Source organism: Chrysemys picta, chromosome 3 (assembly GCF_011386835.1).
Source record: "Chrysemys picta bellii isolate R12L10 chromosome 3, ASM1138683v2, whole genome shotgun sequence".
Classification (NCBI taxonomy): Eukaryota; Metazoa; Chordata; order Testudines; family Emydidae; genus Chrysemys; species Chrysemys picta.
Window position 1 is genome coordinate 113,826,239 of NC_088793.1, and position 26,983 is coordinate 113,853,221.

The window sequence follows — 26,983 nt, forward strand, 5'->3', positions numbered from 1 at the left end:
ACTATGGTCAAACTTCTCTTAACTTTCTCCTTTTTAAGTGAAAGAAATTGAGTTTGAAAAGTTTTTCATTGTAAGGTAGATTTTTCCAGACCTCACATCATTCTTGTACTTTTCTGAATTCTTTCCAGTTTTCCAATATCCTTATTTGAAGTGTAGACACCAGGACTAGACACAGTATGCCAATGATGGTCTCATTAATGCCATATGCAGAGGTAATGCTACCCCTCTACTTCTGATGTACATTTCCTTATTTATACATCCAATAATCACACTGGGATCTCATGTTTAATTGATTATCCCATGACCCTAAGTCATTTTCAGAGTCACTGCTTTCCCGGATATAGACTACCATACTTAATCTTTTTAATTATTAATTTTTAATCATTAGCCATTTTAAATAGACATCATCAACTTTCAAAATCACATTTCCATCTGACAACTTTGAAGCTAATCTTGTTACAAGTAGCCCTAAGATTAATGTAACTGAAAGAAATTAACAAGAGCGATCGAGAATGTGTTTCTCTTTTTTCCAGTCGGTTTTTGTTTTTTTGCAGTTAACAGCACATTGTGTGTAGTCAGTGTCCTGTTTTGTTAATGGTACACGGCTTTTCCCAGGACTTGGAAGAGAATGCTTACCACTAATAGCAGCAGCAGAGTTGAAAATGAAGTGGCATTAGGCAGAAAGAGAAGGTGGAGTAGGGACTTGAGGGGTAGAGACACTGAAGCATGTTTGAGTGGTGTTCTCTGGCCCATTCAAAAGATCATTCTATATATCACAAGGGGAGAAGAACAATACTTAGCATTTTTTTTTAAAAGGAATTAAAAATAAATAGAAATCTTTAAAATCTATTTTCTGGTGATTTACCTTTTAGACAGTAAGTTGACAGTGTCCCTTTAAGAGTGGTAAACTGCTGCAAAAAAATCTGGAAGTAGAACTGGGAGAAATTTGGGGGGGGGGGGGGGGGCAAATAATTTCTGCACTGAAAAATGCAGTTTGGGTTGACCTGAAACTATTCACAAATGAGACATGATTTCGCCAAATAGATTCAGTCCCCAAAATCTTTTGGGGGACTTAGGTGCCATTCACAGAAGGCAGAGGTTGCTTTCTTTGAGTTTTAGCCCAGTGTTTAGGGAGCTTACATGGGACACAGGGGCTCCAGGTTCAGTTCCCTGCTCTGATTAAAAAACATGTTTTAGAGTGATAGACTCAAGCAGCTCAATCTATTTAGTTTAATGAAGAGAAGATTAAGGCATGACATGATTACAGTCTACATAAGTACATACAAAGGGAATAAATATTTGATAATGGGCTCTTCATCTAGCAGAGAAAGGTATAACATGATCCAATGGCTGGAAGTTGAAGCTAGACAAATCAGACTGGAAATAAGGCATAACTTTTTAACAGTGAGAGCAATTTATTGGGACAATTTATTAAGGGTCATGGTGGATTCTCCATCACTGACTGCTTTTAAATCAAGATCTGCTCTAGAAGTTATTTTGGGGAAATTCTATAGCCTGTGTTATACAGGAGGTCAGACTAGAGGATTACAATGGTTACTTCCAACCTCAGAATCTATGAATCTGTGTGGGGGAAAGGGGCGCGGAGAAGTAAGCTTCTAGCCCTCAGGGTTGCAGAGAAAAGCTTGAGACGCTGAAAACTAAACCCTCAGAAAGCAAATAAAAAACCTACAGGTTTTTTTTTAAACCTCGTGATTTTTGTGGAGTGGGGGCTGACTCATAATTTTTTGAATGCTTGGGGATGCTGCAATAAAGAAACAAAATAAACAGAAGACAAGACCATAACATGGGTGTAGACAACTAGGACTGACAGAGGGGCGGGGACGGAGATGGGAGGATATAGCTGTCTTCCGAGCAATGTAGGGATTGCATTTATAAATAAAGGAAAAACAGTATTTGGAACAGAAACTCATTTACCTCACTTCATTAGAAGTGGACAAATTTAGTCATAGTATACAACTACTCATTAAATTGATATTCAGCAGTTTAACTCCAATTTAACTCTACCCCTCCCATATTAAATAAATGGATAAAAAAAAATAAAGTTGGCTCTGCCCCGGCACAAAAACAGAAGAAAGGCAATAGAAAACAAAATAAGAAAGTGCAATTGTGGCAGCCCCAGGACTCCCACCATTCCCTAATTATGATGCAGACACTGAAAAGACATTGCGAAGATCCCTGGGAGAGAGATCCAGCATTGTGAAAACTGCCCGATTGTGTCAGATTTTACAGAGGATGCCAGCAAATGAGGTATGCTGCAGAGCTGCAGCCATAAGGAATGTTTGCCTGAGTCTGGGAAAACAACAGAACCAGAGTATTGAACTTTCCTCTTTCTCACTACACGTTTTGTTCCAGCCCTTTTTACTTACCACCCTCCAACCAGCTCCCATTTTATTTCTTTTTGGGAAAGGAACGGTCACTGTAAGAGAAGGTGCACCCTTCTAAATTAAACTCCAGGTCATGGAACTCTTTTCTTCCCTGACCCCAGTCTTCATAGCAATTATATGTGTTTTGATTGGGATAATCCTGAAAAGCAACAGGAAAAGCAGCAAGAAAGGGAAGAGTGAGACTAAAAATAAGTTTGAATCTCGCCCATGGGTGGATGACGACCTCAGAGACCGCACTGACCTTCACGTAGAGGAAGAAGGTAAGGAAAACAGAACTCTACTTAGCATTTTTGTGTCTAATTTTCATCTGTTGGTATGAATAAGGGAGATATGATCCCATAGAGGTAGTCTGTGCACACAGCTTTGCAGCTACAATGTACTGTAGTACTTTCAATAGCACAGAGATCACAAATTCTACCTCTGGCAGAACAAGTCAGACCATCCCAAAGTAGGAAGTAGTGGGCAACATGATTAGCTTAAATAAAGTAATTAATTGCGGGTCAGATTGCCTGCTCCTGTAGAAAAAAAATTTGGGGGGCGGGGGGCTAAAGAAGAGGAAATTGCCTCTCATTATGTTAGGAATGTAGGACTGGGATCTGCTTGGAAGTACGCTGAGGGTCAGATTTTTCAAGAAATAGGTAGGCAGAGAATTTGAACCCAAAAATGTGGCATTGATTTTGTACTGGGAACTGCTAGCCAAGGCCTCCATTGTACCAATTCTGCATCAGGATTGTACTTATGTACCAATTCTGCATCAGGATCTACTAGCATAGGCCTCCATTTTTGGCGTCCCTGGCCTATGCTAGTAGATCCTGATGCAGAATTGGTACATAAGTGTGTATGTGCACAAAATGTACAATTCCTCCTTTTTACTCTTTGAATATACTTTCTAAGTTCTCTGTTTCTTCTTAAACTAATGCTGCAGATTTCCCCCCCTGTAATTTGTAGAGCTCTTCTAAAAACTCTCATTTAATGTAAACAACTGTTTCAGCCACTGTGGTTTTAAAGTTTTATATTTAGGTTTTTATCTCATAATGATACATGCTCTCCCAGAGCCCATGTCTCTAACTCTTCAAACTTCAACCAGTTTTCTGCTCCTCTGTCTGTTGCTAATAAACATTATCTATCTATTTCACAAGCCTTTTCAAGTTTCATTTACTAGTATGTATATCCAAAATCTCAATAATGGAACCTCATTAAGTTGTTGACACTAAATTATCTATAACTTTTTACAATAGTCACTTCATCTACCATACCCTCCTTACACAATGTAAAAACTAATGCCCTACAAAATTAACAAAGTCCTCTCCCTTTATCACGTTATGCTTGAATTTTCTAATTAAACTGTGGCAAATTAAAATCCCTATGGCTAATTAAAGTGATGATCTGTGAATTCTCAGTGTGGCACTTTGACTATGAATGTCTCCATCAGTTTAAAACATACATTTTCTAAACAAGGAAAAAAGATTTAAGTTCTTCAAAAGGGACCTTAGTGCCAAAGGGTCATATTTAAAATGTTTTACATTTTTTCTTTTACACTTTTATATGCTTCTTTTTTCTTTTTTTAAATGCCAGTCACTTAAAATGGGCCAACTTAAAATTTTGTTCAAAATATTCACAGTCAAATTAAATTTAACTTTCATATGCAAACAGATATTTTTTTCCTGTTAGAAAAAGAGATTTTTAGACAATCTTCCTCCATTTACTGTAACTATAACACAACAAACATCCCCCCGGTACAGTAGGATTTTTTCACTTTTGAACAACAAGCAATAATCCCTCCTCCATGTGCTGTGAGGCTTAAAGTCCAACGTCTCTGCAAAGCAAGCACCTCTTTTTATCTCTAGAGAAGTTAAAAGAGCAAAGCTGCAACATGGTCTGAGCAAATTCTGCTCTGCTTCACAAGGGATATCCCAAAGACTTATGTACAACTGAGATCAGAATATGGCCCTCCCTGTAGTGATTTATTGAGCTAGTAATGCCTTAATTAAAGGCCAGATCATACTCCCTTTGAAATCTGTAGTAAAAATTTCATTGACTTCAGTGGGTGCAGGAACAGAGTCCCTGGTTATTAACAGAGTTTCCATTATAAACTATATTTTATTTAAATAGCTTCACTCACTTTCTTAGGCTCATTTCTACCTGAAATGTCTCATGTTTGACCCGTAGTTAGAGGAGAAGTTGTTCTGTGGAAAGTTTCAGTTGAATGGAACCATGTAGTTTTAAGATGTCAACACTAGAAATTGTCCTGCTATAACTATATTGGTATAGTTAAAGCAGTACAAACTCCCTAGCGTGGATGCAATTGTATCAGTATAAAAGTGCCTTATATCTGTATAGCTGCTTTCACACTAGTGCCCTGCCTACATTGCAAATGCTTTGCTGGTATAGCTATGCTGATATAGCAATACTGGCAGAGCCCCCTCATGTAGATGCAGCTTATGCTGACAGGAGTTCTGTCAGCATAATAACACCACCTCCTGAAATGACGCTAGCTAAGCTGACAGAAGCTTTCTTTCATCGACATAGCTGCAACTACACTGGGGGCTGTGCTGGTTACCTGTGTTGGCTATGGGGTGTGGGTTATTTCAGACTTCTGACCAACATAGCTATGCTAACAAAATCATAGTGTAGACCTGGCCTACAACTATTTTTGTAAAAATAAATCACACCTCTAACCAAAATTGTTATGCTGGTAAAACTTCCAAGCAGAGACCAGGTCTAAGATAAGGGACTTGGAAAATAAAGTCTTTCAGTTTTGAAAAAAATTAATTCTGCTTCTTGTACAACCATATTTGAGAAGCAGCTTGGTGTAAAAGTGCACTGAGAAAACAGACCAGCAATTCTCTACCAGTGGTAGCAATGAAAGAGGCTGTAGTACAAACAGGACTCAAGTGTTACCTTCCCCACTGCCCAGGGTGGGCCCTGTCTGTCATTGTACTGGTTGTGAATTACAGGTCTTAATTTTCCTAGTGAGGTAGAACACAGCGTATTTTATTTTATGATTTTTTTAAACCGGATGGAATATTTTTGATTTATCTGCTACAAACCCTCAACTCTCCGAGAGAGATGTCTGGTGTTTTCTGTGGCACGGACCCCTGTTCACTAGCAACTGGCTTGAGATCTCCTATCCAGTTCACACCGACCAAAAGCCAGCAGATGGGAGTGAATTTTGGTGCAAATACCAACTTAGGTATAGAAAGACAATAAGATGTTACAATTTTGCAGTCAGAGGGCATCTCGAATCACTGTCTCCACTTTGTGTGAAAAAATATGATTACAATAACTCTGTTTTCCTAATTACAATTATTGCTTGTTTATTGTCTAAGAGATTAAACTAAATCAAATTAAGGCCATTTTAATTCTGAACAAGAGAGTGCACACGGAGGTTTAATGCAGTTTAACTAATCCACTTTAAAAATCACATGTTAGTTAATTCGGATAAACTTTCCTGAGCATCCTTGTGTAGACAAGCCATAAGTTTCATTTTTCTTCCTTGTTCTTGGAAGAAGCTACCCAACCCCACTGAGGCTGCTTTACTGTGTTATGAGCAAGAGACCACACTTGTTGAAAAAGGAAGAAGGGAAAATAATATTGTGCTAGTTTGATGGACAAGTGACAGCTGCTATCTAGTACACAGCAAGGCAGAAGAAGGAGACGGTCTTCTTCTGTGAACCAAGAAGTAAAATAGATGTGGGGCCATACAGTTCAATACAGTCCAAGCTTGGTCTATACTGGACCATGACTCTCACTTTTTTAACCAACTGGGGGTAAGTTGCCTGGACACAAAGCAAACCACACGTAGGTAGTGATTTTATTGAATCAGCACGCCATAAGAATCAAATGACATTCTTTATATCCATTAGGCTAGCACTAACACTTGCTTATCCAGCCAGCCAGTCAGCGAGCCTAAAAATGGTGCAATGCTCTGAAAATGACATACCTTTGAGCAGTAACACACTAGGTACAGTTAGTTTTACTGCTTGGCTGGACTCACCAGAGCTGCTTAATGGAATTAAATTGCAGAGCGTGAAAAGGTTAGATGCTACAGAGCTTTTTTTTGTTGTTCTTTCTCCGGCTTAAGAGGAGAATATTGCTTGGAGCTGTCCGAATACCAATCATTTGCTAAGTGGAAGGCATACAGTACATTCATTTAGTGTCACGAATGTCAGCACAGCAGATCTGTTTGCTCTTCTATTTCTATCCCCCTAGAAATTTCCTCATTTATGTGGCCCGGCATGTGAGATTTTCTTCTTCTGTAGATCTACAATGGCTATTTGCATCCGTCACAGCCATGTTCCAAGGCACTGTACTGTTTCCAAAATAGGACTATAAGCACTTCAGTATTGTTGAAACCTATGGTAAACATGTTTCTTTAACCTTGCCATGAACAGTGAAAGAGACTGAGCACCTCTTATACCAATAAACTGTGAATTTCATAACTGTAGTACATAGTAACAAAAGCCCAGATTTTTTAAGGTATTTAGACATTGCTGCACAGAGTGTTTCAACTCCTAACTGATTTAGGAGACTAAATCTCATTTTCAAAAGGGATTTAGACACTTATGAGCCTAAATCCAATTGCCAGTCAATGAGATTTAGGCTCCTAAGTGTCTAAATCCTTTTTGAGAATGAGATTTAGCCTCCTAAATCAGTTAGGTGTTACAACTACTAAATACCTTTAAAAATCTGGGCCAAAATGCTTTGCCTCCAACTCCTTGAGATTTATACAGTTATTCCACTCAGATCTAGACTGTTGCTGAGAAAAGTTCAGTCAGACTAGTGAGTCCACCATTAACTGTTAAAAGTCCAGGATCTTAATATACAGATCACGTCTGAAATGTCTTCATAATCTTTGTACGCAGTGTTGTTGTGGGTGTGTTGGTCCCAGGATATTAGAGAGACAAGGTGGAGGAGGTAATGTCTTCTTCAGGCCTGAAGAAGAGCTCTGTGTAAACTCGAACATTTGTCTCTCTGACCAACAAAAGTTGGTCTAATAAAAGATATTACCTTGCCCACCTTGTCTCTTCATAATCTTTCCCAGTTAATTGTTGCCATATTCTACTGAATTCCACAAGTTGGGAAGAAATGCAAATAGATGTGGGGCCATACAGTTCTCTTTCTGGAGCAGATGTTAAGATCAGTGGAGATTTGTGATAATGGAAAGTAAGCAAGTGAAATTGATTTGTAAAGATGCACATAAAGCCAATTTACAGTAACAGACAAGGATCATTCAAAACAAGGTGAGCTGTTCTTACCCTTGTTGCCCTAAGAATCATCCACTGAGATAATTAGCACTGGCAAGGGTGTGCTACAGTTATATAGAAGGTCCTATTTTAGTGAAGCCTGAGCCTGGCAATATACTCTCATTAAATGCACTTACCATTTCTTCTAAAAGTGTAATGCATGTATACAGTGTAATTTATAAGACCTCTAAAAAGGAATCTCTCCACTCTCAAATGCTGCGTCTGCCCCCATGAGGATGGTAGTGTTCAGAGGTTGTCTCTTCATGTCAGTACATCGCCTCTTAATATTATGATATTAGCTGTTGTGAATTATACAGTAATAAACTTCAGCATATGAAGAATACAAAATGTTCACATTAATTCCACACCATTTGACACACCTCTTTTATTAATGGCTGTGTTTGTGCCTTGTAATATTTTACACATTAGAGTAGTTATCCCATTTTTTTTACTGGTTTTGCAATAGGTTTACAAAGAGTGCTGACAAAGCAGGGCATTCTGTTCATTGATCTGCTTAGGAGCCAAGGTCAGACCAGTGGGTCTCCTCCAACAATTGGCCTATTTGAAAGTGCAGTACATTTCATGGATGAGGTTTCTTTAATTCTGAATGCCAACTAACCCTCACTGTAAGGAGGTAACTAATGAGAGAGAATGGGGGCTACCATTTTCTAGAGCCCTCTTCATTTGGATATGTCAGGGTATTCTCTCCAAACACCTTTCATTTTACAAAAACTCACTACTGCCAAATTGATAGGAATGATGTCAATGTCTCTATGTTGCTTTAGATGTAGTATTAGGAATCAATACAGTCTGTCTTGTTACTTCCACAAATCCACCAGTCTGACACACAGAGTTTGAAACCAAATATCAATTGTGAGCCAAATTCTGTCTTCAGATATGTGCACAACTCCCATTGACTTCACTAGGAGTTGTGTGAAGCACATGTAAATGAGGGCAGAATTTGGCCCTTTTAGTTTTGGGAATGTGTCTGATCAGGATAACTGATTCCTTTTACAGAAGTACCAGGGGTATGCTAAAGATGTGAATGTGCAGTTGATCAGATATGGAGACAGCAAAGGACACTGGTCAGTTAGAAGTAGCGGTGTGCTGAAATCTGATTCACAGTGGCATCCTTAACTGCTGTCATTTTATGTCTCTGTGGACTGATTACATATTGTTTTTATGGAGTGCTTTGGGTCAGGGTTACCAGAAGATGGTTCCACCATGGTGTCATGTAAACCCAATTTCTTGTGTGCCAGGTCCAAGGAGGAAAGGGAGCCCTCAGCCCTGCCCATCTCTCCTCTCCTCTCCTTCCGCCTCTCCCCCTCACCCCCACCATCTCCCAAGTTTCACAGCCCAGTGTGTGGTGCTCCTGCTGCTACTTTGGTGGTGACATCAGCCCAACTTTACAATGTTTGTACTAGTTAGTATTTTGGCATGCTGCCAACATATTCCTGAGGAATGAAAAGTGAGAGAAAGAAAATCACCATTTTTAACAGTTTGTAACTCAGCAAAAGCTGAAGGGAATTTCATGGGACAAAGAAGAGTCAAGACATGCTCCAAACACTGGAGATGTGAGAGCTTTTGAAGCAAAAGTCATCAGGATCCTTTAAAATGGAAAGTGTTAGGCCACCTAAATATCGGGGTTGTTCTCAGCTCCCCTATAACACAGTTTGCATAAGATGCATAATAGCTACCTTGGAAGGATATGCATTCTCCTTGACATACAGGTTTTCTTTTTCATGTTGGAGATCAGTAATGTTCCAGCAAAAATGTTAGTCTATTACTTCTTACTCTTGTCCTTGTGCCAGCTGCTTGCAAACAATGTATGCACATGGTAAACAAAAATGAAATGTTACAAGGGACAAATACTGCAATGATTTCTTTTTATGTAGAATGAAATCCATATAGTCTAAAGTCCAGAATCTTTTTGGATTCTAAGTATGAAATTGGATAGGCTGCAATGCCTCCCACCTGCTAAGCCATCCTTGGAAACATTTTTAAACCTGTTTATAGAACGAGCAAATACATTGTATGGGTCCCCCCCCTCCCAAAAAGCATAGATTAAAATTAAGAGATAATTTCTGTTTGAACCTGTTCAAGACCATACAGCTATCCTCTTGGGACTGTGTAATATCCCCTTTATTTTGGAATGATAGCCAAATGACAATCAATAAGATCATAGAAGAAAATATTCCAATTTTTTCAACTCTCTATCATGGCAGATGGTGTATTATTGAATGTCCATTATGTAAAGGCTAAATGGGTTTCACTAAATTTAATAGTTGAAAAAAAATAAAACAAGTTTTATCCTAAGAACTCATATGCTTGAGGAATGTCGAAGGGGAGGAATGGATCTCCAAGCCAACACAAATCTCATCTTATGGGGGAAAAAAAAAGGCAAGATTTCAGTGAAATGTAAGAATAGTTTTTAGGTTTTAAGAACGGGAAAGAAGTAGAGGCCGGCAATACATGAACTGATGTACTCCGTCATTAAGACAGAAAAACATTATAAGAAAATTACCACGGTGTCTTCTTTTCTGTGTTTTGTTCAGCTTAGAAAAAACATCATTTGTTAAAAATTCCAATTTTTTTTTAAAAGTCACACTTTCTACTTTCTGGATCCATTAGGGATGAGACTAAGTTAGTGGAATTGTTATTAACACTCTTTAAGCACAGTTTGCTTGGCTGATTTGGGACAGGCCCAGGCTAAAATTGTTATGATTAGTTCCCATCAGTCAAACAAACTGGACCTGATCCTCCTCTCACCTACAAGTGCAAATTAGGAATAAATTCACTGAAGAAGTCAATAAAGTTATGTCTGTGTAAACAGATGTGAGTAGAGAATCAGGCCAGCTGTGTGTTAATGCATGTTAGCAGGAAGCATTTTAAAGTCATGTTTTATCTCCAGTTTAATATGGGTTTGTCACAAGTGTAGATGCCCCTCTTTCCCCTCTCCCAATGATGTCACACAGACAAAGCATTGTGAAACCATAGACCTTAACCACAAAGTCACATTTGAACTGAGCTCTGCATTATAGCACCTTTAGTATGAGACTGACCATGGAGAGAGGCTGGCATTCAGCCCCAAAAGGAAATTTCACGTGTTTGTAATGAGCCCTTTCTTGACTTTGTTAATTTGAATGACCTTTAAGGGGTATGCTTTGGGGAAAAAACATGTGGCACTCACATTTTATTTTTGTTCATTTAGCTGAATCTTAGCTGTAATGTAGCATCTCTTTCACAGCAAAGTCTTATTCTTTAACCCAGTTTTCTGGATGCATTGACTGAAGCACAACAGGTCATGACTTGATGATGGGTCACACAAGGAGTCAATGGCTATAGCATGATTAGAATGCTCCTGGTCATTTGTTTTAAACAGCCTCTTTATTCAATGGATTTTACAACTAGCGCTGGAGATTAATGCTCTCTGTCATCTGGCAGTTATGAAGTCTGGTTCTCCAGTGAGGTACAGGTACAAATTTAGGTTAAAACATATTATGGTGATTATTGTGAAATATATTTATGGCTTCCTCCAGCAAGAAGAAAATCCTTACCACAGCATGCATGCATTCTGCTCCTTCTTTACAGATGCTGATGGCGACTGGCAGGGATTAGATGAAAACATTGCACATGTCTCCTTCTCTGCTGAGCGTTACTCTGAGGGTGAAATGATTAAAAGGTCAAAGGAATTTTATGAGCTTCTAAATAAGAGACGGTCGGTCAGATTTATAAGCGATGAGCCAGTCCCCAGGGAGGTCATTAATAATGTCATCAAAGCAGCAGGTATGGTACTGAATGAATGAATCTCCTGAGAGTGACAGAAGCACTGGTCTCCTGCTCCTCAAATGCATAAGATAAGGGTGATATGGAAAAACATAGGGAATTAAAACTTAGAAGATGCCAACCATGCTCCTACTTTTAAATGCAGGCCTATTGAATCAGCACTGAATGAGTATTCAGAAATACTTGAACAGCCACTGAGTCAGTGGATACTGACCCCTGCAATGTGACTACCATGGTAACCTTTGGAATCCCGACCAAGGTCACGTGACCGGGATTGGGAAATACATTTTAGTTCTTTGTCAGAACTCCTGTGTGTCAGTCTCTTACTGCAGGGCCAGACTCAACTCCGCTGTAATCCCATTGACTTCAGTCAGGGATGAATTTGACCCCCATTATTTATCTTGTCCTAGAATTTGGCTGCTGATAGTAAAGCCTAAAATTGTAAAAAGGATTAGAGTAGGTTTCAGCAGCCTCTAGCAGGATTACTAATACAGAGATCCCAGCCACTATTTGAAGAGGATTGTTTCCGTGTTTAAAAATCTGTGAGCTGTTTTGTTACTGTACTTGGATGTAAGAAGATGGCGATGTATTTCAATTAGTGGTAATCATTAAAAAACTGAACATGTTCTAGCACATGCAACAAAATGAACAAGCCTGCAGCACAGATGAAGTGCTCTGAAAGCTTTGAGGAGTGGAGAAAGGGGAAAAAACAAACACCATCAGTTCTTGTCTGACTCTCAGGAGAAACAAAGTAATTGATAAGCCTCATTTAATTTGAGAGTGAGAGTGGTATCTTTAAATAGTTTGTTCATGGTGCATCTCAAACTTAAGCAGGGCTTTGGTTAGCAAATGGTCGTTTGTTTCTAAGACCTACAAACAGTTAAAAGTGTTTAAAAGTGGGGCGGGGGAGCACAGTCCATTCAGTCAATATGAAGAGCTGATCAGGCTCTTTTATACCCACTTTACTTCTTTTAGGCATTTAAGTTTTGCAAAATGTGTGTATTCTATTGCTTTGATTTTATTCCTTTTCAAACAGTTAAATACTCTTTCCACTGTATTTGCGCATGGCAATTAGGACTGAGTGAACAAGTTCAGATTTCATACACACCTACATGCACCAGCTGCCTTTGGGTCTGTCAAATCAAACCTGTATGCTCTTTGGCAGATGTTTGCATCACAATATTCCTATTCTGTGTGTAAATTGGAAACTCATTCCTTTTGGCTGCTAAGATGGTTTGCCTGAAGGCCATCAGCTTTTGCCCTGAAGCCAAAGCCTTTGGTTTTAATTGGCTATATATTCAGGCTGGTTGATGCTTTACTTTGATTTTAATATATTGCATTAGTATTACTGTATGGCACTTAGATGCCTGGTGACGGGCATCTTACATATATGAAATTTAAAAATATCTAAATTCTCTCTTCTCAATTAAAGACAGTAATTGTAACAGACATTCAATAGGAACTAACCAGTGGATTTAACACATCTGACATTGATCAGAACTGTGATGGCATAGTCTCCTCTTAAAGGCAGCATTGCCTAGTGCTCAGTCTATCCCACCACCTGGCGTGGCTCTTCAAGAGTTAAAAGGTCCAATTATAGATACAAGGAACTCGGAGATACTGAGAGAAAAGAAGTGGTCCTGGGAGTATGAATGCTTTAGAGTGAAACCTTGTTCTTTAGGGGTCTGGGCCGGGAGCCTGGCAGAGAGGGTGGTGCAAAGCTTCCCTCTCTCCTAGCCAATGGAGGATGAGCTGGGAAAAGGTGACCAGTATAAATGCTGCCTCCTTCCTCATAGCAGTACAGGTGCCTGCAGATACTGAAGGGAATAAGAAGGCTCCTCAGTTAGTAGGGAACAGACACCAGCAGCAGAAGACTGCCAAACCCTCTGAGCCTGAGGATTAAGTGGGGTCAGCTGAGGTATAACAACTGCTTGAATTACCCAGCTCCTATGGAGAAAAATAAAGATTGAGCGTAACCCTGGGAACAGAGTTTTGGGGGCAGGCTTCAGAGGAACTTTGGAAACCAGAAACACTTTTTGAGACTATTTGGAACTTTTTGTAGGAGGTTTTGTAATAAACAAGCCCAGGGCGGATATAATTTAAGACAAGCATCAAGAGTGCCTGAAGTGGACTTATTGGCTTCCTGAGGATGCAGAGTGAGGCAGTACTACACTGATGTTGCAGGGGGCACTACAACACAGGCATGCCCTACAACAGGAACTTTAGAGTCCTTGAAGAGAATGAATTGAGACCATCAACACCAACGGGAATGAATGCATTCTTTCCCCTTTGGTCAGCTTGCTTTCTTGTTGCTCTGTAATTCAGTCCTGTATCACCCAGAAGGATGATCTGACTCTTCATTTTTTCCCCCTAGCATTTTGTTGGTTGATTTTTAATGTTTGCATTTATTTGCATAAAGGAACTTCTCCAAGTGGAGCACACACTGAGCCTTGGACCTTTGTGGTAGTGCAGGATCCTGAACTAAAACATAGGATTCGGGAGATCATCGAAGAGGAGGAGGAAATAAACTACAAGAAAAGAATGGGAGACCGATGGGTTAATGACCTGAAGAGACTGAGGTACAAAAATCAAGGCAAATAACAGGCCAAGATTTTTCAAAAGTGACTAGGGAGTTTTAAGTGCCTTACTTGAGACATCTTGAAAGAACCTGATTTTTATAAAAGGATGAGCACCCACCTTGTGAAAACTGGCCTATTAAGTGTCTCAAGATGAACACCTGAATATTGAGGCACCCAAAATCGTTAGTCAGTTTTAAAAATCTTGGGCAAGGTAAATAAATAAATCTAACTTGTAAGTGAGAAAGACAAAGGAAAAGACTTGTTAGGGGATTTTATTCACACTAGAACCGCTTGTTTTTTCTTTTACTTCAAGGAAAAACAATTATTCAGCTCAGATTAAAATCCTATTTTTTTAGACTTTTTGAGCATCCTGGGGGTTATAATGGATCACAAATTGAATAGGAGCTAATAATGTGATGCAGTTGCAAAAAAGGCTGATACAATTCTGGGATGTACTAATAGGAGTGTTGTATGTCAGACACAGGAGATAAGTGTCCCACTCTTCTTGGCACTGGGGAGGCCTCAGCTGGAGTACTGTGTCCAATTGTGGGCACCATACCTTAAGAAAGATGTGGACACTTTGGAGAGAGTCCAGAAGACAGCAACAAAAATGATAAAATGAGGAAAGGTTTTTTAAAAAGCATGTTTAGTTTAGAGGAAAAGAAGACTGAGGGGGCACCTGATAAGTCTTCAGATCATAGAATCCTAGACTTTAAGGTCAGAAGGGACCATTATGGTCAACTAGTCTGACCTCCTGCAAAATGCAGGCCACAGAATCTCACCCATCTACGCCTGTATCAAATCTGTGTCTGAGTCATTGGAGTCCTCAGTACGTTAGTGGCTGTTATAAAGTGGGTGGGGATCAATTGTTCTTCATGTACACTTATTTATTTATTACAATGGTAATTATTATGCTGGTGCAAGACCAAACTACATGTGTACTATGTACATAATTAAAATATATCTCTTTCCATAATTAGATGAGATATCACACATGAAAATAGGAGGAAGTAGCTCTTTTATATAGGCTATCATCTCATAAATTTCTATAACAACATATCTGGAACCAGTGACTGAAGCCCAAAAGGGATGACCTACATAAGGATAGGTCAATGATCTATAGATGGATATGTACTACACAAAATAGCTTTAAAACTTATCCAAAGTTCCCAATTCAGTGGCCCTCCAGTAAGCACCACTGACTACAGTGGGAGCTATAGGAACCCCAAAATTCTGAAAATCATGCCACTGTCTTAGTTCCCAATGCCTGAGAGTGAGTGCTCATGAGATCTGTCCTCAGGTAGGAGGGGATATATCTGCACCATATTCTCATGCAATGCACACTACAGAGCTGGCAAGTAAAATCTTTCTCTCATCCATCCATAGACTGAGAGTGCTGGGACCCAGGTATCAGAGGGGTAGCCGTGTTAGTCTGAATCTGTAGAAAGCAACAGAGGGTCCTGTGGCACCTTTGAGACTAACAGAAGTACTGGGAGCATAAGCTTTCGTGGGTAAGAACCTCACTTCTTCAGATGCAAGACTTATGCTCCCAGTACTTCTGTTAGTCTCAAAGGTGCCACAGGACCCTCTGTTGCTTCCTGGGACCCAGGGTTTCTGTTTCTAGGAAAACATCAAACAAACTTCATTTAAATGTTGTTTAAGATCAATAACTAAGCAGTAGCTTAAAAAAAGCCTGTTATAGCTGTTGTACATCAGTACCAATCTTTTATAGCCAACACATATATTATATATAATCGTTAAAACAATGAGACAGCACAATAAATGTCTTCTAAAATCACTCTTTTGCAGAACAAACTGGATAAAAGAATACCTGGATACAGCTCCCTATCTGATCCTCATTTTTAAGCAGGTGTATGGGATGCTTCCAAATGGCCAAAAGAAGACCCATTACTACAATGAGATCAGTGTTTCTATTGCCTGTGGTATTCTCCTTGCTGCACTGCAGGTACGCTGACAGCATGCTGTACAGTCAGAGTCGATATAAAGTAGGGTTAGGTTGGGCTAGGTAAGAACAGAACTGAACCTTTGCCCCAAACTTGGATTAAACCCAAATCTAATTTTTGAGGTTTGAAAAAGTTTAACTTGCCATTTTAAAAAAAGAAGAACTTAATTTAAGCAATGTGCTTCGTGTTATTTGCACCTCCTTTTAAACAGTAAATTCAGGCGCATACCGGTTTAATACTGTCTTATTAATAGAGCTGCAGTAGATACCAACTTAAGCACTCATAACTCTTGTACTACACTAATAATGATGCTAGGGGTCTCAGGTTACCAGTATGTCGTCTTAAAATGATATGCCATTACTCTAACACAACTTCCTTTCATGAATCCCCAGGACATGTCTGGCTTTAAGATCAGTTTCAGTGTTGTTATGCGCATTACTTGGGGGTGGGGGGAGCGGGTATATGTTTTGTTTAACAGTCAATGCAGTTTCAGTTGTTTTGTTCAAGACATTTCTAAAGATGAATTTATTTCTAACGAGTTTAGAGCTCTGAACTTTATACACTGGTCAATCAGATTGTTTGATTAGTCTCTCAACATTTAATTCTAGTCCTTTTATCTAATGCATGTAAAAATGTTTAAATAGTGATTTTTTTTTAAACTGTTAAATCATTAATGGAGCACAATTACAGCAGACCAATGCATTACCAGACTCTTCTCTTTTAGTCTAAATTTTTCTGAATCCTTCATTCTGAAGGAAAATCTTCACAGCAGGAAATCTGACGAGGGAGCAGTGTGCGAAATTTAATTGTAACACTGGTATGTTGCACCTCTGCAACTGTGTATGGGTACTGTATGTCTATACTGCAATGTAAGCCCAGACTCAGGCTTGAGCCCAAAACCCCTTCTGTCTACACACAAATCTCTCAGACTCTGGCTTGGACCTAGGGTTCTAGGACCCTGCAAGGGTGGAGGGTCTGAGCCCATGACAAGCCATGACCCAGGGTTCAAGCCCTATTGTTTTGCAGGGTAGATGCAGCCTCCCTTGACTCAGGTCCTGGGAGACTGCCAAAAGTATCCAACAATCTCATGGACCAACTTCCTTTATCCTAAGAATCTCCAATTGACTCAATTGAAAACGGAAGCCATCCTTCTTGGTGCACTGCAGCAGCTCAGTGAGTCAGTGTTAACCTTTCCATTGTCTTCACCGAGCTGCAAACACACCATCTGAGAGCCTTCTGTGTTTGCAATGGAGACTGAACAGAACAAGCCTTTTCCAAAGTGCGCTGCTTCATGGTGAGGGGACCACAGCCAGCTTTGGTGAATCTCTGGTGCGAGGCCAGGAAAACTGTGGTAAAACTTTAGTAAAAGTACCAAGAGTGACCAGCATGCATACCAGCAAACTGCAAAGAAACTGGCAGCTTTGCCAATTTACTGGACTGGTGACCAGTGCAGGGAGCAGATTAAGCAGCTCAAGAGCAAATGTCAGAAAACGAGGGACCAGATCCACGCCTCAAGCAACTTGCTGGCACCCTGCCTGTTTTATGAGGTGTTGGACTGGCACTGCACCCAGGACTGAGCCAACTGTGGTGTATAATGACCTGGTCAGCTCGGATGTGCCCTGCCAGCCGCAGAATCTAGCATGGGGAGTGATGGGAGCCGGCAGCAGACACGGAGTGAGGACCATGAAGTCACTCTGTTGCTGAGGCGGGTCCTAGAGCACACTTTGGAACAGGATCAGCGGCAACTTCTGGGTCCATACTCAGAGGAGCTGTTTGATGCCCCCTCGAGGAACAGCCCGCTGCTGAGCCTGCAGCAGACATGGACGGGACAGAAGCCGCCCCTGAGGCTGGTAAGTTTCTGGCTCCAATTTAATATTTATTGCTACAGTAGTGGGAGGGATTTCCACTGTATGGATCAATGCAAAAGTTCTGAGAAGCTCAGGCTAGCAGCTTGTAGCTGCTAAAGGCAGATTGCATCACAGTGCCTTGGCGCACCCCTCCCACTCGCATGGAGTTCAAAACGGTGACTGGGAAATGCAAACAGTAAAGAACCGCTCTAAAAAGTATTTTTACTGGAAAGGCACAGATTTTTGCTATGGCCACTCCTGTTTTTTAAAAATAACCTTACATTGTCACGCCTTTGTTTGCTGCTCTGTAATCAATCAATGGCCTAGGGACCTTCCTGGAAACTGTGTATATGTGTGTTTGGGAAAATGTGATCCATTTTCAAAACTAGTCCATTTCAGTTAGAGGAAGTCCATGCAGTCCATAAGTGACTATCATTTATCCCAAGTCTGACTGGGTTTGAATTTTTGCCAAGAAATGTGAGCGCAGGGAGGAGGAAGGCTGTGGAGTTCTGTGTGGTCCCATGCAGCCATAACGGGGTAAGCCCTGTGGAAGCTAATGCAGCATCCTGTTGATTTCTTCATGAATTCTGACCCAATCCCAGGTGCTGATAGCTGCAAACATTTCCTGAAGCAGGAACCCCAGATAGGCATATTTTCCAAGACCACTTTAGTAGCTAATTAGGCCACTCTACTCACAGGGCCAGATTTACACCTTACACACCCATAAGGTGCATCTTCAGCACCCCTACCTCCTGCCTACAGCTGACCTTTGTGTTTGCCAGAAAAAATGAAACTTTTAACCTTAGGCGCCGCATGAATGCCGGCACCCGTAGGCACGTGTCTACTGTGCCTACTTGGAAATCCGGCAGTGTCTACTCATAGATGTGCTACTCAGTCACTATATATTTGAATACTTCAGCTGCCTATACTGCAGGTTTCCTACCAGCAGCTTTGCCAATATGCCACCACAAGATGGCCTCCAAAATGTGAAGTGATAGGAAAAGTCTTTTGTAGCAAGGTCACTGACTCCTCCGTACCCCAACATAAGTAGTTCTCAGAGTAGCAGCTGTGTTGGTCTATATCTGCAAAAAGAACAGGAGTACTTGCGGCACCTTAGAGACTAACAAAGAAAGCATATGCTCAAATAAATCTGTTAGTCTCTAACGTGCCACGTACTTCTGTTCTTTTTATAAGTAGTTCTGCAATTTTTGTAAAACAAAAACAGCTTAGAATTTTTAACTTACCATTGTCTCTGCATTACTTTAACTAGGCCGTGTCCAGGGAGATTCTGTGGACTGAAACATCTCTTTCACAATATATCCCTCCACAGCTTGACCCCTGACAGCGCAGGACAAGCCTGGCCCAGCATACCTCCTGGACTGTTCCAAGAGAAAGCATTTCTGTGATGAACTTATGGTTTAACAAGCAGGGCCAGTACCCGAACCAGAGGGACTTATGACTGGAGAAAAAGTGTGCCAAGAGGCAGGAGGAAGACTGAGGCTTTCTGCACAGCTAGAGGTCAGTGTTTCAGCGTGGGACCAGGCAGTTGCTACGCAGTTCCTGGTTTTTTGGAAATGTTCTTTTGTAACTGTTTGGATATTGCAAGGGCAGTTGCCTGCATGGCAATGGGTGACTGTTGTATTGTTTCAACATATTTATAAATAAAGCCTTTTATCTCATCAAAGTTTATTGCTATCAATGCATCTTGAAATAATAAAGCTAAACACATGATTGGAAACAATTAGGATTTAATAAACAAACACTATTCCTCTATACAGTTAGGTACAGCAATCCACTCTTCAATCACTTCCTTATATGAATACATATTGTGACTCATCCCCCACCCCCATTTTATAAGTGGTCATGTCATTAGTAAGTACATTGTGTGGCAATCAAGCCCCCACCCCTCCAAGCACTGAACCCACCCCAAAGCAATTAGCCCCATCCCTCCCCCCCAACAGCACATTCATAGAGTACTATTCCCTCTCTTCCATGGGGCCATGCAAGTCCATAATGTGGGAGCACAAAGCATCCCTGACTTCTGATGCCTGCGTGCACCCAGGGCCAGCTGTGCTAGGTGCACTTTCTGGCTGAGGGCACTGATTCAGCGGCCCCTCACTGTCATAGGTCCATTCAGGGGGAAATGGCTTACCTCTGGCTCCACAAAGATTGTGAAGAGCACAGCAAGGTACACTAATGCAGACAGCATTGATGACACTGGCATCCAAACATGTCTGTAGACCTCTCCAGTGGGATCGCAATCTGCCAAAAGCACATTCAAACAACCATTCTACACCTGCTCATTGCGTAATTAAATCATCTTTTGTCAAGGCCTCTGAAATCAGGGCATGATTCATATGCCAAGGCAAAAGGGAGCACCTAGCGTCCCCCAGAATAATGGTAGGGACATTTATAACCATGTCATTTGGTGGGAATAGTGTCCCAGCCTGTCCATGAATGTAGACTCCTGATTGGTGAGAAACCCTGGCATTGTGAATTTTCCCAGTGAAGCCTACATTGACATTCATAAATTGATCTTTGTGGTCCACGAGGGCCTCTATAACAATGAAGTAGTCCCCTTTGTACTTTATGTACTCATGTGGTCCTTGAGGAGGGTAAACTATGGACACATGACTCCTGTCAATGGCCCTGGCACAGTTTGGAAACCCCATTCTCTCAAAGCCAGCTATTACCCCAGGAATAGTTTTGTATGCATGCCATCTTGGAGTTAACCAAACGCCTGACTGCCTCAGAAACCTCTGCCACTGCTGTACCCACTGTCAACTTTCCAACACCAAACTGGTTGACCACGTTCTGGTAGCAGTCTGGGGTAGCCAGTTCCAGACAGCAACCTGTTTCTGAGCAGGCAAAGGTACCCTCATGCCTTTATGTTGAAGCGTTGGGACAAGCTGCTCACAAAGCTCCAGAAATGTAGCTTTCTTCATGCGAAAGGTCTGAACCCACTGCTGGTCATCCCAGGTCCCTATGACAATGTGATCCCACCAGTCTGTGCTTATGGCCCAGCACCAGTCTTGGTAGGAGGCGTCAGTGGCTATGCTGAGTGTAACAAGCAGCATCAGCTAGTGTGAGTCTGCCATGCCAGGTTACTCTTCTTCCTCCTGCTGCTCCATCCAAAGCTCTGTTACGCTCCTTTGGTGTGTCAGAAAATGCTTCCAAAATGTCCACCAGTGCCTCATGGAAGCTCTGCCTGTTTCCTGACACCGGAGTGAAAGTGCAAGCAAGAAAACTTCTTGAAAAGGGGTCTCCTCCATGTTGCTTGGCAGGCTGTGTTGGCTGGCTATAACTTCCTGTGACATGCAGGGTGGGCAGTACAGTTTTCCTACAGTGGACCAGTCAAAGGGCTAGAGCGACCACATTTCGGGAGAGTGCTAGGAGCCTGAGATATGGTTGGTTTGACTCGGGTCTGCATGCTGCACTGTGGAAGCCAGAGCCCCAGGTTAGAAAATTCTTAACGTAGGGTTAAGAATCAGTGTAGATGCTCAGGCCCTGGGTTCTTGAACAAAGGTCAGCTGATTTGAATCTCTCTCTAACCCTGGTTTTACATTGCAATGTAGACATACCCTATGTGATTCTCCACTCCCCCTCCACGTAACTGCGTATAAAGGAGATGCAATGAGGATGTGGCTAAAGGAAAAAGGGCAGAACCAGCATTTTATGTCCCCAGATGCATAGGTGCCAACTTCTTCTGGTGCCGGTGGGTGCTCGACCCCAGCCCTGGCCCTGCCCCGACTTCACCCCTGCCCCACCCCCATTCAAACCCCTTCCCCAAAGTCCCCACCCCAACTCCACCCCCTCCCTGCCCCTATTGGACTCCTTCCCCAAATCTCTGCCCCACCTCTTCCCCACCTCCTCCCCTGAGCATGCTGCGTTCCTGCTCCTCTCCCCCCCCCAGCTTGTTATGCCGTGAAACAGCTGTTTTGCAGTGGCAAGTGCTGGGAGGAGAAGCGGGGACGCGGCGTGCTCAGGGGAGGAGGTGGAGGTGAGGTGAGCTGGGGCGGGGAGCTTGGCTGCCAGTGGGTGCAGAGCACCCACCAATTTTTCTCCATAGGTGCTCCAGCCCCGGGGCACCCATGGAGTTGGTGCCTATGCCCAGATGGCATGGTGCTCCAAACATCCTGCTCTTAAGTTACTCTAAGTGTCTGTACAGTTAGTCAGTCAGCCATCATCCCCAGCTACAGAGACTTGTATTGCACACCTTGCTCCCTTTCCCAGTCAGAATTAGTGGGTGTGATCAGGCCCCATATTTTCTCCAGTGCCACCTTAGCCAATGCCTCATTCAGCCTGACTCTTGATGCTCCCTGCCAGCTCAACAGTGGCCCTGCTCCTCATGGTCACTTGCCCAGCTCAGAGGCAGATTAAGGTTTCCTGGGGCCCTGGGCCAGAACAAGTGAGGGCCCCTCCCCACCCCTTCCATCTGAAGCCCCGCCCACAGCCCCACCGCTTTCTGCACCTTTCCCGGGGCCCATTCCTATTCCACCCAGGGTCCCCTCCATTCTCCCCCCCCCCCCGCCCCACTGCAGCCCCAAAGCCCATTTTGCTCCTTTCTGCCCCCCACACTGCAGCCCCAAGACCAGAGAAGTTCTGTCCCTGGGCCCCCCTGGGGCGCAGCGGGGAGTGAGAGCTCCTCCAGTCCCAGGGCTGCAGCAGGGGGGCAGAGCATGGGGGCTTCCCCTGCCACCCCATGGCTTCTGCCAGGGACAGGTGGGGGGCGCTGGGGCTTCCCTCACCCGGGGGCTTCTGCCAGGGATGGGATTGGGTCCACTGTGGGGGGAGCTTCCCCTTCCCCACCCGGCACTGCTGCCGCAGAGCAAGGTCAGGGTGCGGGAGTTTCCCCCGCCCCACCCACCCAGCGACTGGTGCTCTGGGCTTCTGCCACCCGGCAGCAGATTTTTTCCAGGGCCTCCCAGTTGAATGGGGCCCCTGGCATGGGCCCCGTCGGCCCAGTGGCTAATCTGGCATGGCCCAGCTTCTAGAAATTATTTTATACTCTTTCAGAAGAGAACCAGCCCTATGACTCCATAATACTTAGCACTACTGCAGCTAGCACTCTGCCTCTTCAGAGCACTAGACCAGCTATTTCAACATGGGAGGTGGAACCTGTGAAAATGTCATAAAACTGGCTCTCCTTTAAACTTAGTATATGCCCTTTCATTCTAAAGCACTCCCAAAATGCTTAACCAATTAAGCATTGGGCCATGTTCTGCAGTCAACTTCTGGAACTCCTTGCCTGAGGAGGTTGTGAAGGCTAGCACTATAACAACGTTTAAAAGAGAACTGGATAAATTCATGGAGGTTAAGTCCGTTAATGGCTATTAGCCAGGATGGGTAAGGAATGGTGTCCCTAGCCTCTGTTTGTCAGAGGGTGGAGATGGATGGCAGGAGAGAGCTCACTTGATCATTGCCTGTTAGGTTCATTCCCTCTGGGACACCTGGCATTGGTCACTGTCGGTAGCCAGGATACTGGGCTAGATGACCTTTGGTCTGACGAACGGTATGGCCGTTCTTATGTTCTTAAATCCACATGCAAACTACTATTGAATCAATGAGAGCTGTATGCTCATGTCATGTCTAGTATCTGATCTTACAACAACAACCTCCCCCCACCACACCCCACCCACACACTTTCATAGAAGATTACAGGCTAATCCTGTGTGGCACCTCCTGAGAGGCACAGCACTAAAGGTGCAAACCCTGGGGAAAGGGGAAAAGCCCCGGGTGTAAGTTTGAGCAGCCCACAGGATTGATCTAACTTCCAACAGCCTCCTCCTTTGGCCTTGGCTACACTGGTGCTATACAGTGCTGCAACTTGCTGCGCTCAGGGGTCTGAAAACGCACCCCCCCCCCCGAGCGCAGCGAGTGCAGCGCTGTAAAGCGCCAGTGTAATCAGCGCCTTCAGCACTGCACGGTCGCTCGCAGTGCTGCAAGCTATTCCCCTCGGAGAGGTGGAGTACTTGCAGCGCTGCAAGAGAGCGCTGTGCTGTGAATCCCCAAGTGTAGCCAAGGCCTTTGATCAGAATCCCAATAACTCTGAGCGCTAAGGTTAGGTCCCCTCTCAGCCCATCTACCTTGAGGCCTGTGAGACAATAGGCTGCATAGGATTGCTTAGGCTAGCCTATGCTACTCCCGCAGTGGAGGAGTTCCTTTTGACTCCTTCACTGCCCTCTAGGCTGCTGGAACTATGTGCAGGGGCTGGAGTGAGAATTGGCCTCTGAATATCAGTGGTAGTGGTAGTGGTAGTGGGGGTGGGGTGGGGGAGGAGGGGAGTGGAATGTGCCATTTGCCCAGCAGCCCAGTGTGTTTTATTTATAAGTAGGGTAGGAAATCTCCTTTGCTCCTGGTAAGGATACAAATACGTTAGAGATGAGCTTTAAAGGTTCAAAGCGTGTGAGAATGTTTGGACTGTACAATAGGAAGATGGGCATGGAAGGTCAGCTACAAACTTGGAGGACTGAATTTTGTGTCATTCAGTTTAAACTGCACCTTGCTTCTGTTTGTCTATCTCTCTCTCTTGTTCTAGAACGTGGGTCTGGTCACAGTGACCTCAACACCTCTGAACTGTGGTCCTCGCCTCAGGGTGCTGCTCCAACGCCCAAAAAATGAGAAGTTACTCTTGCTGCTCCCTGTTGGGTACCCCAGCAAAGATGCCACTGTGCCTGATTTGACACGAAAGCCACTGGATAACATTAGGGTGGTTATGTGAGCATGGAACAACCAAAGAAAGAAACTACTAAAATGCTCACTGTAAAGCAACAGCCCACTATCTGCTGCTTTTCTGTCTATTATACACAGCTTCTTTGTCCTCTTAAATGTACCTGTGGGTCTGGCGGTTTATACTCACATGCCTTCTTAGCACTAGTAATTGCAGTGGCTGCATCCAGTAATAGCAGCAAGCAATCAAGCTCTGTGAATCTGACAGCTCCTATTATTGATGAGCCTGATTGATTGTTCCAGGGGATATGCACAATAGCACTTCAATTGCTTTTATCTCTTCAGTTTCCTCTCCCCGTTAGGGAGCGACTCTTTCCCTGAATTGGAAAGAACCTCCTCATCCTGATATCTTTTGATTGTCACTTGCACAGTTATCTTCACTTCGGGGGTTTCAGCAGAGCAAGGCAGCAGAGAGGTTAGCAGAGAGTAAGCCATTTGTACATTGCTTGATGTACACCAGTCAAAGATCCCCTGCCCACCAGCTGCATTATCCTTTGCAGAGGAAGAGGATATCTTCACATATGTTAGTACTACTTCTGCTTGACTGAGCTACTTGGAGGCCTTGTCTAAGCTAAACGTTTTCTCTAAACTTCCTTCCTTTGCTGCCACTGGTGCAAGTCCCCATTAGGGGAAATCTAGGGCAGACATGATACCCACGATGTTTTAACTGGTGTCATCTACATGTGCTCTGGCCAGTTAGGTGGCATGACAGTGAAAATGCTGGTTCCCTGTCTATGCTAGTGCTCCCATCATTGCTGCCCCTAGTGAAGCAAATAGAGGGCATGTCTACACTGCAATTAATAACCCATGGCTGGCCTGCACCAGCTGACCTGGATTCGGGCCAAGGGGCTGTTTAATTGCAGTTCAGATATTCAGGCTTGGCCTGGACCCCAGGCTCCAGGACTCAGCAAGGTGGGAGGGTCCCATAGAGTAAACCACAATACTGACTTTGGATCTGTCTGCACACAGAGGTGCTCCAGCTTAACTGAAGTTGTCATTTTTAACTGATTTTGTTAAACACATGCAAAAGACTATGTGTGTGGACAGTCTCATTTTGAAACCTTTTACTACAATGTTACAATGAAATGTTAACATACTACATTGTACATCATTTCTTCGGGATCTGGTTAATATTCAAAGAACCTGGCTAAAAATTCTGTCTGGGTAGCCTACCTCCTCTTACACTAAAAAGGGTGAGCATATTTCTAAACACCCATCCTCTTTTTGGCATTTATCTTGTTTATGTATTGGTATGAAAGCTTTTCATTACAAGGACAGTCCATATTTTACTATATCACAGTTATGTAGGAGGAGGTCACATTTTCCCAATAAAATGCAATGCAAAGTCTAACAGTAAAAAAAAAAAATTTTTTTTTTTTACTTGTCATTCTACTTACAGTGCAGATGCTTTACTGGAGAGTTAAGTAAGCAGGTCAGGGGACCTCTAGGAAGCCAGCATGTTGTTTAAGATAAAGCTCTTTAATAATTTCCTTACAAAACCATCTAATTCCTGCACATAACCACCACATGTGCAAGTACGTTCCCTTTTCTCCACAACCACTGCAACAGAGCACCTCTCTAGCTGCAAAAATATTGCTCTTAACTGGAGTCAAATGCCATCTATGTGGTCATTCATAAACAATTTCTATGAGCTACTCTCTTGTTTTGGTCTAAACCAGACTTATTGTGGTTTAGCTTAAGTTTATTAGGAAGAGGTTTAATCTATACAAAACTAAGGCCTTGTCTATAGTGAAAAGTTGTACTGGTGTGACTTCAATTAGTTTTTAAAGGAGTATAGTTAAATTGGCGCAAAGCTGTGTATGGACACACAAAATTTGGTTTAGCTTACACCTGTTCCCAGTTGACTTAAGATAAACCAAAGTTCCTTTTAAACTGAAATAAGTGGACCCACCTACGGGTTTCGACTTGTTTAACTGAACCAGTTTAATTAAACCAGTGTGTGTGAGCAAGGTTCTATATTATAGGGTGGTGGTTAAAAGAGAAAACACAAAATGAACTGTCAAAAAACAAAAACTGTTCTCTTTTTCCATTTGTTGACTCTGGAAATTAACATTAACACATCAAAAAGAAAATGAGCCTGTAAATTGTTCATCAATTGTATGGAAATGACTCTGGTGAAGATTCCATCCAGCAAAGAACCTTTGACACTGCAAAGCACATGTAAAAAACAGAAAAATATCAATCCAAATACAAACATCTTGATAGTATTACAACTGTTGATGACGCTGCATGAGAGAACCTTTTCAATCATGTTTAATGCTGCTGTTATGTCAAGCCTGCTTAGATCTGCCAATATTCTACAATTGTGCTATCATTTTTAAAACAGAAGTGAAATTAGAAGATAAGAAATTTTGCTCTTGTGTTTTCCTGCAGGACTTTCTTAAATAAAATGAAACATTCCATCTA

The 26,983-nt window shown here is 42.5% G+C and overlaps 1 protein-coding gene and 1 long non-coding RNA gene across 2 annotated transcripts; both read left to right on the forward strand.

Moving 5' to 3' along the window:
- The first annotated feature begins 2,230 nt into the window (after positions 1 to 2,230).
- Positions 2,231 to 26,983, forward strand: IYD (iodotyrosine deiodinase). Its single transcript, XM_008177387.4, has 5 exons — positions 2,231 to 2,665; positions 11,243 to 11,437; positions 13,857 to 14,016; positions 15,826 to 15,982; positions 24,366 to 26,983. The coding sequence occupies exons 1-5, from the start codon at positions 2,479 to 2,481 to the stop codon at positions 24,546 to 24,548; spliced, it is 882 nt and encodes a 293-aa protein (XP_008175609.2). The 5' UTR covers positions 2,231 to 2,478; the 3' UTR covers positions 24,549 to 26,983.
- Positions 17,093 to 19,506, forward strand: LOC135982642 (uncharacterized). Its single transcript, XR_010600122.1, has 2 exons — positions 17,093 to 17,830; positions 19,098 to 19,506. It is a non-coding gene; the product is annotated as an uncharacterized LOC135982642 (long non-coding RNA).